The 14,601-nt window shown below is 27.5% G+C and overlaps 1 protein-coding gene across 3 annotated transcripts in view; it reads left to right on the forward strand.

Annotated features, from left to right (window-relative positions):
* LOC135923306 (b(0,+)-type amino acid transporter 1-like) overlaps positions 1 to 14,601 on the forward strand; it is a 29,465-nt gene that overhangs the window by 13,160 nt on the left and 1,704 nt on the right. For all 3 annotated transcript variants that reach the window (XM_065457978.1, XM_065457980.1, XM_065457979.1), the window contains exons 2-10: positions 1,551 to 1,703; positions 6,460 to 6,761; positions 10,096 to 10,348; positions 10,762 to 10,887; positions 11,528 to 11,627; positions 11,879 to 11,923; positions 12,044 to 12,167; positions 13,443 to 13,549; positions 14,503 to 14,599. In XM_065457978.1, the coding sequence (XP_065314050.1) occupies positions 1,551 to 1,703; positions 6,460 to 6,761; positions 10,096 to 10,348; positions 10,762 to 10,887; positions 11,528 to 11,627; positions 11,879 to 11,923; positions 12,044 to 12,167; positions 13,443 to 13,549; positions 14,503 to 14,599 (1,307 nt within the window). The remainder of the gene's footprint in view (positions 1 to 1,550; positions 1,704 to 6,459; positions 6,762 to 10,095; positions 10,349 to 10,761; positions 10,888 to 11,527; positions 11,628 to 11,878; positions 11,924 to 12,043; positions 12,168 to 13,442; positions 13,550 to 14,502; positions 14,600 to 14,601) is intronic.

Here is a 14,601-nt window from a genome sequence, read left to right on the forward strand (position 1 = left end):
TGTGAAAATAAAATGGATCATGTTTAAACGGTACCTTCCATTTTATTTACCGCGTAAGCATTTTAGTCTTTTTTTGAATCGCCGCTACCACATATGGTAATCAGAGATCTGCAGGGCGCAGCACGGGTTTAATTTTATTTTTGAAACAAACCCGAGATTTAAAAGGAATGTTTATTTTCAAGCCATACCCAGATATTTATCGTCCCGACCTGGAATTTTTAAAATTTCCTTAATTTTCAATAATTTAGCTCTGGTTTTATATATAAAAATTTTTTTTTTAGTTTCGACATCCCTAATTTTTATTAAATCATATTTCCATGACTGCCTTGAGGGTTCTCTGATATATAGGGAATACGTAATTATATAATATTTTAAAATTATAAATGTACTTATTATGCAGTATAATTTTCATATTTTTTTCTTCATTTTTTTCCCATCAATTTTTTTCTCTAATATTAGAGAAAATATTTTTATTAAAAGAGCTTAAGGGGGGGGGTGCCTTTAGAAATAAGATGCTTATAAAAGTATATAATTCACTTTTTTTTAAAAAAAATTAGGTGGAGTTATATTTTACTAAACGGGATATAATAGACCATATAATTTATGAAGTTCATCTTTAAATTATTTTGGCAAAAGGAAAATTTATTTATGAATCTATATTTTGTAGCGAAGGTCAGCGGCCCCGTCCTATCGGTCTTATACCGAAACCATGGATCGATAGGCGGACTGGTCTTTTAAGTTTTTAGCCCGGACCGGTATTTTAATGTTATTTAAGTTTGCCATATTCAATTCATATAATTTTTTATAGTATTTTGTACATATTTTATTTAGTATTATACTTTTTTATAGGATTTACCATTGTTTTTTTAGTTCATTTTTGGAAATGTTTGTCAAAAACATCTTTTACTTTTGATTACAGTATTGTGATGGTTTTATGAAACATTTTGATTAAATTAAAGCCCATCCAGATAAAAGTATTTTGCTTGCAAAAATAATTTAAAAAACACATTTGCAATTTTTCAAAAAAATGTATATATTCCAGACTTCTGGAAGCCCGTAAATAATATATCAATAGACAGATAGAAATGTTAATTTTTTTAAAAATGCAATTTGTCGATGAGCCAAATCGTAAAAGAAACTTTTATAAAAATCCATTAAAAGAACACTTAAGTTTCAATAAAAACAACAAACTTCACGTTTTTGAAGGAAAATAAAATAATTTTCGTCACGTAATTTGTAAAAAACATCTCACTGACAAGAATATCTCATTATAAAAATCGGTAATTGCTAATATTTATTTATAAATATTTTAATTCATTTTTTATTTTAAATTAAATTTCCAATATAATATCTTTTTTGAATTCAAACACGACGTTTAATCTTAATTAATTGCTTGTCCATATTTAATTTCAATATGCATTCAATTAAAATCTAGTTTTGTTTACCCCCTTTTATTGTTATATTTAATAATGACACTCGTTTTCATTGTAAACCAATTTTTTTAAAAAAATTACTTTTATTAAAAATTTGATTTTTTTTAACTCATTAAGTTGCATCGCCAGCCAACAATCAAAGCCCTGTTAGCCCACTCGATTTGAACAAAACTGAAGAGGGCAATGTCAAAGGACCCAAAGAAATTGTCAGGCTCAAGAGGGAGGTGGGTCTCATCGGAGGCACCGCCATTATAGTCGGCACCATGATAGGTATTTTTTTCTAATCTCAATTGAAAGTTCCAAGTAGTGTTGTTAATCGACTGAGTCGAAAACTGAGTCAAGTTTTGGGTCAAAAAATCGACCCAAACTGACTTGAGTTATAAACTCAGGTCATGAACTCGAGTCATGAACTCAAGTCGACTCAAGTCATGAACTCAAGTCGACTCAAGTCATGAACTCAAGTCGACTCAAGTCATGAACTCAAGTCGACTCAAGTCATTAACTCAAGTTCATAAAATATTCGTCCTCTAGTCGACTAGAGGACGAATATTTTATGAACTTGAGTCGTCGACTAGAGGACGAATATTTTATGAACTTTAGTCGTCGACTAGAGGACGAATATTTCAGATCTATTATTTATTATTCATTAAGATAGTTTTTATATTTTACTATTTTCGACTTCCAACTTGAGTCGTGACTCGTGAATATAGTTGAGTCGACTAGAGGACGAATATTTCTATGAACTTGAGTCGTCGACTAGAGGACGAATATTTCAAATTTGGTATTATTAATTAAGATATTTTTTGTATTTTACATTTCCTACTTTAGACCTTTATGACTCGTTAAGTTATTATAAATTATATAGTTGTGTCGGCTAGAGGACCAATAAATCTATGAACTTGAGTCGACTAGAGGACGAATATTTGAAATTAGTTATTATTATTTAAGATATTTGTTGTTATTTACTTTTTACTTTATAGACCTCCAACTTGAGTTGTGAATACAAAATATATAGTTGTCAACTAGAGGACGAATAGTTCTCTGAACTTGAGTCGTCAATTTAAGTCTACTAGTGGACGAATATTTCAAATTAATCATTATTTATTTAAAATATTTGTTCTGTTTTTTACATTTTTTTACTTTAGACTTATTTGAATTGTGAAAACTGAAAAGAATTATATAAATGAGTCGACTAGAGGATGAATATTTCTATTAACTTAAGCCGTCTACTTGAGTCGACTAGAGGACGAATATTTGAAATTTGGTATTATTAATTAAGATATTTTTTGTATTTTACATTTCCTACTTTAGACCTTCATGACTCGTTAAGTTATTATAAATTTTATAGTTGTGTCGACTAGAGGACCAATAGTTCTATGAACTTGAGTCGACTAGAGGACGAATATTTCAAATTAGTTTTTATTATTTAAGATATTTTTTGTTTTTTACATTTTTTACTTTAGACTTTCATGAGTCGTTAATATAAATTATATAGTTGTGTCGACTAGAGGATCAATAGTTCTATGAACTTGAGTCGACTAGAGGACGAATATTTTAAATTTGGTATTATTATTTAAGATATTTGTTGTTATTTACTTTTTAATTTAGACCTCCAACTTGAGTTGTGAATACAAAATTTATAGTTGTCGACTAGAGGACGAACAGTTCTCTGAACTTGAGTCTAGTGTTCTTAATTTGCTTGTAAAATTTACGATCCTTTTATGTGCTCAGGCCGACCCTAGGTCCAGACCCGGGGTCCAGACTCGGGGTTCAGACCCGAGGTCGTGTCGTGTAACGATTTAATGAACAAGTTGATAATTAAATATTTTTTTATTGTAATAATAATAATCACTGATAGAGGGCGGGACTAGGTCATGGGGGGGGTCAGGAATAATTTATCATAACAAAATATCGATATATGGGTTCTTTAGATTGAAAGTATTCATTTTTTATTATTGTATATATTTTTTATTATAATCAAATTTTGAAAATAAATATATTTGTACTCGTAACCCCAATGTTAATATTCTTGGTCATACTCGGGAAAAATTTGTCCATAAAATTGAAGTGCTATAAAAAATGGACAAAGCAATTTTTCTAAAATGTTTTAACGTAATTTTATTCTTTACATATATTTATAAGGTAAAAATTAATATTTAAGAAAAAAATCATTTTGTTTTTAATTAATGCGAAATTTAAAAAAATGAAAATTTAAGTTTATGAAAAACATACGGGGTATCTATTATCCTTTCACGTTTTATTTTTAGATTTTTGAAATTTTTTTATATATAGGTGTTAATTCTAAGTAAATAAATAAAAATAAGTCGTCAAATATGTTAAATTAATTAGGGTTCATCTATATCACGTATATCACCTGGAACTGGAAGTACTTGTTGTCACTTAAATCTGTCATATAATTAAAAAAATAAGTCAATCATAAACATCTTTATATTGTCATTAGTGGTAGTCCTAGACAAACTAGTGACTTCTAATTTGCCCATCAGATTCGATATAAAATGGCATCTTTAACAAAAATAAAATGTTAAAAATTTTTTAAAAAAAGTTATATCTAAAATCATTTATTTTTATAAATAAAATCGAAATCCATATTTTTTTAATATTAATAATTAATTAATAAACATTCTGCCATATTGTTATTTTTTGCGCATTCTGTTTATAAAAGTGTGCGATAATCTCTTCAGAATCTGTTTTTAGTGAATTTGGTGATATTGACTTGACACATCGCCGTAAACGTAAACTGATTTCTGATAAATAAGTAAATTTTGGTATTTCTAATAAGAAATCTTCGATTTATTAATGTTAAATATTGTTTAAAATATTTATTCTAATTTCATAATATATTTGTTTATTATTTATTATATATATAGATTAATGTTACTTATTACTTATATAAAAGTTATTTAACAATAAAAATATTTTATATACTTTTAGAATTGCAATAGAATTGAATATAAACTATAACTAATCATTATAATATATTTAAATAAATGGCATAAAAATTAGAAATGATATCGGATCGGTAATCGGTCGATATCAATTTAATATCTGGAATATCGGATCGGGCCTCCAAAAAGTGATATCGGTACATACCTACTTAAAACCAAAATTTATTAGTTATACCTTTAAAACCCGTGATGATCCTGGATAGTTGACATCCCTTTAAAAATTATGACATATATAATATTGGGAATATAACTTTAATATAATAAAGAAAAACTTTTTATTGGCCATTATTTCTTCACAAATTATAAATTTACATTTCTTTTTATTATTTATACATGCATGAATGACGTTGAATTTTCATATTGGTCCACATTTAATTACAATATCAATATGTGTTAAAATAAAATTTTACTTTTTTATTTTTCCGTCATGCATGGGTTACTCTTTTTGAATATTTACTGATATTTTTATTTTACCATAAAAATTTTTGATCAAAAGAAAGTCCCCAAAAATGGTAAGAAAATAAGAATAAAAAAAAAGCTTTATTAATTTAGAATGAATAAGATAAGAATAAGATTTAATTTAAGATTAGAAAATGAAATTTTTTTTTTTACTTTTCATTTATCCGAGCCCCAGGTGTAATTCATAGGTGGGTCTGAACCCCAAGTCTGAACCTAATTCTTCTCAGTTTTCACAATTCAAATTAGAAGTCTAAAGTAAAAAAATGTAAAAAGCAGAAAAAATATTTTAAATAAATTAATAATTAATTTGAAATATTCGTCCTCTAATCGACTTAAATTGACGACTCAAGTTCAGAGAACTATTCGTCCTCTAGTCAATAACTATATATTTTGTATTCACAACTCAAGTTTGGGGTTTAAAGTAAAAAGTAAATAACAACAAATATCTTAAATAATAATAACTAATTTGAAATATTCGTCCTCTAGTTGACTCAAGTTCATAGAACTATTGGTCCTCTAGTCGACTCAATTATTTAATTATATTCACGAGTCACGACTCAAGTTGGAAGTCGAAAAAAATACAAAAACTATCTTAATTAATAATAATAAATCTGAAATATTCGTCCTCTAGTCGACTCAAGTTGACAACTCAAGTTAATAAAATATTCGTCCTCTAGTACTAGAGGACGAATATTTTATGAACTTGAGTTCACGACTTGAGTCGACTTGAGCTCACGACTCGAGTCGACTTAAGTTCACGACTCGAGTCGACTTAAGTTCACGACTCGAGTCGACTTAAGTTCACGACTCGAGTCGACTTAAGTTCACGACTCGAGTTCACGACTTGAGTTTGAGTTAGTCGACATATTCGACTAACGACTCGAGACTCTGAGTCGGAGTCGGATGAACTCGACTTTTTAACAACACTAGTTCCAAGTATCTTCGAAAAAGAAGGGGGGGGAGGAATAGAATGTATGAGCGAAAGAGAGAGAAAAGGTAAAATATAAGAGGGATAAAGAGAAATAGAAATAGAGAAAAAAAGATAGCTTATATAAATTGGTCACCAATTTAACTAATATAAAAACTAAATAAGGCCTGCTCGATGCAAGTCATCTTAGTTTAAGTTTTATAAATTAGCTTTTTATTAAAAATAAATCTTTGTTTTCCTTTTTATTTTAATCGATAACCTTTTCCCCACGATTTTATCTCTCATCATGATTCTTGAAATCCTAATCTATTTATGGTGCGAAATCGATTTTTTTATAATTACCGAAATCTATCCTTTTTTTGGTTGTTGCCTGTTCTTGATTTTCAATCGATTTTAAACCTGTATTCATTTAAATCCTATTATGTCTAGCTCGCGCGTTTAATTGGTTTTCTCCCTTTTTAAGCCAAGGCTTCTTTACTTTCCAGTTTCCACACATCCATCTTTTTTTCTAGTAAAATGAAGGATATTTTTCTAAAGTCCAATATGCCCTGAGGTTTTGTCATATTTTATCCCGGGGTCATGACACTACTAATCAAGTTTTTTAACTTAATTTCCGTTTTTAAAAAAATATAATCTATAGTCATTTTCATTTTTATATTCAATAAAACTAAAGGTTCGGGTATATTCATAACCCCTGTGGGGGTCCTGCGCAGTTCGGGCTCGGTTGGTATGTCTCTTATAGTATGGTTTGCCAGCGGTTTGCTTTCCATGATGGGAGCTCTGTGCTACGCCGAGCTAGGGACTCTTGTACCGAAATCTGGTGGCGAATATGCTTATTTACTGCAGGCTTTCAACGTACCTGCCGACCGAAGGAAAATGTTTCCAGGAGATAGCGATATGGATAAAAATCTTGTCCTCGACAAAACGACCGAGAAAGAAAAAAGTGGATGTCGCGGACAGTGTTCATCCAGAAAGGTTTATTAGCAAAATTTTTTATAGCCTTAACAATACAGATAGTGTTAAGTTTTATCCTACAGATTTTTACCATAATTTTTCCTTCACCTATAAATATTTAAGTTAAATAACATTTTTTATATTATTATTTGGTTTATTGCGCTTGAAAAAGTACAGCTTTGTTATGTTTTTGCCTAATATTTAATTAAAATTTTTGATTAATTTTATATCCATAATGGTGTATTCGTATATGTAGGTATATGGAAATAAATTTTTATTAAGATCAAGTAATGATTATATATACCTTTTTATGATAAGTCTTATTTATAATTTGATAATGACTTAATCCTGCTTTTGATCATACATATGTTCTTGCAGGTCATTAAACATATTTGTGCCTAATATTTTTGACAATATTAGACATTGTAATTTTTTAATGGCATGTTTTTTCGTTATTATTTCATATACTTTTTCAAAAGCTCTGAATGAGCTCTCGGTTATTTTGCATAAATTTGACACGCTTTGGGATGGTATTACCAATCCACCATAATTTTAATTTTTAGTAAAGCGTAATTATAGTTGTTTGAGGAATTATCTATTAGTGAATGTAAACAGATATCACATCTCACTTTCTTTTCTTTAACAAGTTTACGGATAATGTATCCAGAGATATAGGTAGATACATTATCAACATAGAGAGATAGCCGTGGAATATTAGGTATATCATAAGAGTTGTCCAATAAAGCTTTTGGTGTGATGATTTGGTCATTTTGGAAATCTTCACAGATTAGATTGATGTCATGCAATTTCCAGTCATTGAAGCTCCCAATCTATGTGGAACACTTCTAACAGCACATCGTAGCTGGAATGCAGATGGATTATTATTGAAGCCACCTCTACTACGTAAACGAGAAGAAAAATTCTAGATGATCTTGTGACCAACTTATACGTTAATAATCTACAAAAATAGGAATAAAGAAGGTTTTATAGAATATTTATAAATAAAATTAATAAATATAAAAAAATAATAAAGTTTAAAAAGATATGATTTATAAAAAACATGAATTTCATTTGGTTTAATGTGCTGTTAGAAGTGTTCCACATGCCAGATTGGGAGCTTCAATGACTGGAAATTGCATGACATCAATCTAATCTGTGGAGATTTCCAAAATGACCAAATCATGTTCACACCAAAAGCTTTATTGGACAACTCTTATGATATACCTAATATTCCACGGCTATCTCTCTATGTTGATAATACCTATATCTCTGGATACATTATCCGTAAACTTGTTGAAGAAAAGAAAGTGAGATGTGATATCTGTTTACATTCACTAATAGATAATTCCTCAAACAACTATAATTACGCTTTAATAAAAATTAAAAATTATGGGATTGGTAATACCATCCCAAAGTGTATCAAATTTCAGAGAGCTCATTCAGGGCTTTTGAAAAAGTACATGAAATAACAAAAAAAGATGCTGTTAAAAAATTAGAATGTCTTATATTGTCAAAAATAATTAGGCACAAATATGTTTAATGACCTGCAAGATCATATGTATGATCAAGAGGCAGGATTAAGTCATTATCAAATTATAATAAGACTTATTATAAAAATGTATATATAATCATTACTTGATTTTAATAAAAATTTATTTTCAGATACCCACATCTAATGCACCATTATGGAAATAAAATAAATCAAAAATTAAAATTAGATATTAGGCAAAAGCTAAACAAAACAGTATTTTTAAACCAAGTAATATAAAAATATTATTTAACTTGAATATTTATAGGTGAAGTAAAAATTATGGTGAAAATTTGTAAGAAAAAAACGTTACACTTTATAGCATTTACTTTATTGGTTATAATAATACATTTATTTTATTAGATGTAAATGTAACATATTTATATTATTTGTATTTATCATTGTAAAAATTAAGAAGATAATTAGTTTTTTTCGCGATATATATATTCATTATTGATTTTTGTACTTTTGTAAATTAAATTTAAATAAAGAAATATATTTAGAAATGGATAGTTTATAATTATTAAGGAATAATATAATTCAAAGCAAAAGTAAAATATAAAAAGACTTAGAAATTATAAAATATAACCTCTTTTTCAAAGAAATTATATCAAGAATTTTTTTTTATATAATTCAAAATATAGATCAATAAAATCATGTATATTAAATTTTGTTTACTGAGCAATTTCTAAAAATAAAAATATGTGATAAATTTCATAATAGATTCCAAATCACATGTTAAATTGCTATGTTTTTCATAGAAAATTTGCCATAATTTTTACAAAAGATAATAGATTAATAACATGAGTTACATCTTCATATAATAAATATTATAAATTTGAGTCTGACAAAAATTTTAAATCAGTATATAATTTGAGATATCATACTTAAGAAAGGAAATTTTGTTTCCTTACAGCCATATGCACAACAATATATTACCATTTTCTTAAAATATAAAAATACATTAAATTTTATAACAAATTTAAAATCATGTGAAAAATATTTAATTCAAAATGATAAGTATTTTATTATAAAATTTACTGGATAAATTGATACTGATTTTATACTCTCTGGTAGGTAAATCTTTTAGTAATAAAAAAATATAAATGAAAATATAAGTCATTTCTGGATTATATAATATATCTTTCCTCACTTTAATTTTTGTTATTGAATATATAAATAAAAAATTTTGAATTGAATTCTTATAGAAAATATTCATTCTAACTTGATCTAAATAAATTTGAAAAATCTTAAAGATATTCATTAAGTAATAAAGAAAACAAAAAATCCTTACTTCTCTGGAAATTTAAAGCTATATTCTTATTACTATTCCAGTTTTTATTTTATATTGATTAGTCTGTATAAAATCTAAAAGATATTCATTAAGTAATAAACTGCAAATGTTAATAAAGAGCAGAAAATGTTTAATTTTATTCTTATCACTATAGAAAGTATTTATTCTAACTTGATTACTCTAAATAAATCTTAAAGATATTCATTAAGTAATAATCAAAACAGTATAACCATAATTTACTTGCTCTAAAAATGTTTTTTTATTCATCTAGTAAAAATATAAGTAAATAATAATTTGGGATATAATATAGATGTATTTATATATTAAAATATAAAACATAATTAAAATATACTTGATATTGATGAAATTATGATGTTTCTTTGGTTAAAGGTCCATACCCAAAATGGCCCCCAGTCACTTCAATTTTTGCCACTTATTTGATTTTAGCATTAATATCTTTTAGATCCTATTTAAAATATGCATTTAAAAAACATATCTTATAGTATTTTAATCGTTACATTTTACTTTTAAAGATGTGGGGTCCCATACCAGCCTATTTGTTCGCCTGGACCACGCTTACCATACTCAAAACGGCGGCCATGGCTGTGATAGCTATGACCTTCGCCGAGTATTCGGTCACCGCCCTGGCTTTCATTGTCAGTGGAACCTCGAAAAACGACGGGAAAAATTGCGCTTCAAAAACGGCCGGGTCCGGAATGGGCCTCGATAACGGCCCCGGTTATAACGAGATGGCCGTTAAGAGAATGGTAGCCATATCCGCTCTTTGTAAGTTTCTTATATAAAGATAACCGATTATGGTATATATTTCATAGATAAATTTAAGAAGTAATAATATTAAAATTTCCATATTTAATCACATTAAATGTTAAATCTATAAGATTGAATTTTATGATCTTATTAGCAATTGAGCCCATAAATTTTCAAATCATATTAAATGTGTTAATCGGGCTGTTCTATCCGATTCTATTAAACCACACGAGATATTTAATTTATTACGTCTTGAATATAAATATGCTTTTATGGCCAATAATCCTTAATATAATTTATTTGATAATATGATCCTAAGCAAAATCTAATTGAACAAAATAATATCAAGGGAGAAATTTTTTTTTATTGTAAAAATAATAGGAATTTTTTTGATATAAATATTAATTTTGAAAATAAACACTGTAAATTAGGTCTAATAAGCTTTGTGAATTGCTTCAGCGTCAAGCTAGCCACCAAAATGCAAACCTTTTTTACGTTCTGCAAAATTCTAGCCTTATTGCTAATCATAATCGGTGGTCTGATAAGGATACATCAAGGTTTACTTCTAAAAAACCCCAATTAAACCTTCCCTATACATCTTTTATAATTATAACCATGGATATGCACCATAACCACTTTTTTTACCAATATCCCGAGACTTTTGGGCTTTAAACGTTATGAAATAATATTCTTTATAAAAAAATTATAATATTAACATATCTTGATTGATTCAATATTAATTGGATTAACAATCTTGACTTAACATTTAACAACGAAAATTTAAAATAAAAAGTAGGAATTTGTGGTTGATCTGACTTAAAAACTCGGCTTAAATTATTGATAGAATTTAAAAAATAATGTTCTATAATACGGTAAAATATATCCCATTTTTTAAGAAATAAAGTAGCGAGTAACCTTTTGCTTACCAATACTCAAAAAAAACGCGTTTACCTCTAGAAGAAGGTAACGAATGGCGTTCCTTTTCTTCAAAAAAGGTAACGACCTTACTTTACAACACTTTTAGAAAGTGTTATTCGCGCAACTAACTTGGTGGAAAGGATTCAGCATGCTATTATTTAATTAGAAACTTTTTTTAAAGAAACAAAGAATCATTAAAAAGAATAAATTTAAATTCATTCATTTTATGACTTAATAAATAAAATATTCTAAATATAAACTTTAAAAAAATAAATAAAGGATATACCCATGATTTAGAGAGAGGCTTTGCAAACACAAATTGGAACCCTTCCCAAATAGCTTTGGCCTTTTACAGCGGTCTTTGGGCCTACGATGGATGGTTTGGAAATAAAAATAAAATATTCTTTAAAAGTATCTATTCATATCACATATGATCAATTCTAGCAATGAACACTCTTGCTGACCATCCAAAACGATCCAATCCTTTTTTAGGGCATGTGCCCATTTTGGGTTCTATATTAGCCCAAATCTTTGCATGTTTATCTATTAGGAAAAGGGCTATTTCTTTTGATATTTTGAAAGTTTGAATTTTTCTAAATAATATTTTTAAAAAAAATAATATCATCACAGGAACAATCTAAATTTCTTGGCCGAAGAAATCGCCGAACCAAACAAGTACTAAAAATGTTAATAATTAAACTTATAAGAAAAGTTGATGATAGCAATTATATAAATGAGATTAAAAGAGGAATTTACAAAATTCATAATATTAATTAATTTTTGCCACAATTTAAGGAATATACCTCGATCCATAATGATTGGCATCCCATTAGTTACCGTTCTTTATGTAATGACCAATGTTGCCTATTTAACGGTACTATCTCCCGCAAGGATGCTGACATCAAATGCTGTCGCAGTGGTAAAAAATCAAATTTATTCCTACAATCTTCTATTTTTTTTCTTCTTTGCTTTATATAACTTTCACTTTCCATTCTTTAAAACGAATAACAGCTGCAAATGTGACGAAAATTCCAATAAATAATTAATTGCTTTTACCCTTTTTCTATATTTTAAAATTATAATTTGTGTTAACTTTTTGGTATCGAATAATTTTTTTATATTCATTAAGGCTATGTCAAAAGTACTTGTGTTAAACAATAATATAAAGATATAATTGTCAAACAAAACACTTGAGACAGTTTATGGGGGAGGGGAAGGCTATTTTTTAAACCTAATTACTACAATTCTTAAAATGATATATTTTGGGTAAGAAATTAATGAAAAAGAATGAGATAGAATAAATTAAGCAGAGCTTGAAAATCAAAAAAAAATTTTGAGCAAAAATTTTTTTTTAAAGAAGAGTTTTGATCAGATTTTACCTAAAAATGCCAAAATCTTTTAAAAAAAAATTTTTTTTATAAATAAATCTTTTGTATAATTTTCACGCATAACAAATCATTTAAGATTAAATCACAAATTTAAAAACAAGAAAATTTTTTTTCTTTAAATAAAAAAGGTTTTATTGGATATATAAAACTAACATCTTAATTTATCATAAATATATTTATATTTTTGAATTTTTTTGATAGAAATAAGGTTTAAGGGTTACCTAAGTAAGAGATAATAAATAATTATTTTGCTATAGGTTCGTTTAAAGGACTTATGTACAATATTGGCCACTTTCTCGGAAAACAATATAAATTTGATAATTATTATAGCTAGGCTAAAAGTCGGAATTCGAGTGCCGGAGAAAATTTGTTTACATTAAGGTGTTTTAATTTTGTATTAGTTTTTTTCAAATTTGATTTGCTATAATTTTAATAAAAAAATTAGCCGGTTTAGCCTATTTTTTGGCCAGCTAATATTTGTTTAAACTGTTAAATATGATAACTACCCAACTAATGTTATTTTGTTATATTACCTTCTATTATTTTAATCAAGAATTATTTAATAAAATGGGGAGGGGGGGGGGTAGGATTTAAACCAGTAATATGAAAGCGCTTATTGGCATAAAGCTTAGGCGTTCATTTAAAATTAATGAAAGGAACATCATTACTTTCTGGGATAAATGAATAAACATGTTTTATCTTTCGGAATCATCTTAGTTTAACTGAAGCCGGAATATTAAATTATATACTGATTCATTATGCTATTGTATTTTTCCTTTTTTTAAATATAAATATCTTATAAATAGGATTGGTCTTTGACTATGTTCGGCTTCAAGTATTTTTGGATCATTCCCGTTTGCGTGTCGTTTTCGACGTTCGGAGCCATAAACGGCGAATTATTAGCCGCCAGCAGGTTAAAAGACAGATTAAGAATAAAATATTCACTTTTTATTAGTTTAAGTTGCCACCATATATGAACGTTGTTTATCAGTTTATACATCATCATATTTTGGTTTAATGTAATTTTAAATGAATATAAAATATAATTCCCGGACCCTGAAGATTACTTGTAATATATTTTCATTAATAAATTTCTCTCACCAGTTTGCGAACCTTTCCTCTCTATTGAAAAAAAGTAAAGAAAATATTTTTAAACAAACTCGGCCATCCTTAACGACTAGTTTAAGTCACATTTTATCTTTTTTTGGAATATGACTTAGTATTTTCATCTTTCTTTGTAAGTAAACTCCTTTTATGCTTTGCCATTAATTAGGAATTGGAAAAGTTTGCCTATAACTCTTTTCAGAATCTCATCCTTAATTTACTTTTCAATGTTTAACCAAATGTTTCACGGATTCCAAATATTTGTAACCATCTATATTTTAGCGTCCATTTTCCGATGCTTACCTCTCTATCATCATCTTTACTCTTCACATATCCCCCTCCCTCCCCATTTACTCTCAAACCATGCCCTTCTAAACATTCCACCACTCATTTAAAGCTTTTCCATTATTTTATCTTTATCTGAATTCCCATAGATCCTTGATAAAGGCCTCAATTATAGTTATATATAACTGATATCTAAGCACGGACTTACCTTGAAGATTCTTTCTGTATCAAAATTCATAAATGTTTAACAATATGGAAATTGCGACTTATAATGCATTATTAATTTTTTTTTATTAATAACCAGTTGTTTCATTATAAAAAAGAAACGGCAATTTTTATGATAGAAATTAACGTAAATGTTTTTTTGGAATTTTTTAAAATTATTGGCCTAGAAAAAAATTTATCAAAAAATTGTACACCCTACCTAGATTTTTAATCCTTTTTTTAAATAAATCATTATTTTTATTTGAACTTTAGGGTTTGCTACGTAGCAGCTCGGGAGAGACACTTAATGCATTTACTATCTTACGTACATATAACCCGTATCACGCCAGCCCCAGCCATCCTATTCGCCGT

Source organism: Gordionus sp. m RMFG-2023, chromosome 2, assembly GCF_954871325.1.
Source record: "Gordionus sp. m RMFG-2023 chromosome 2, tfGorSpeb1-WG-v2, whole genome shotgun sequence".
Lineage (NCBI taxonomy): Eukaryota > Metazoa > Nematomorpha > Gordioida > Chordodea > Parachordodidae > Gordionus > Gordionus sp. m RMFG-2023.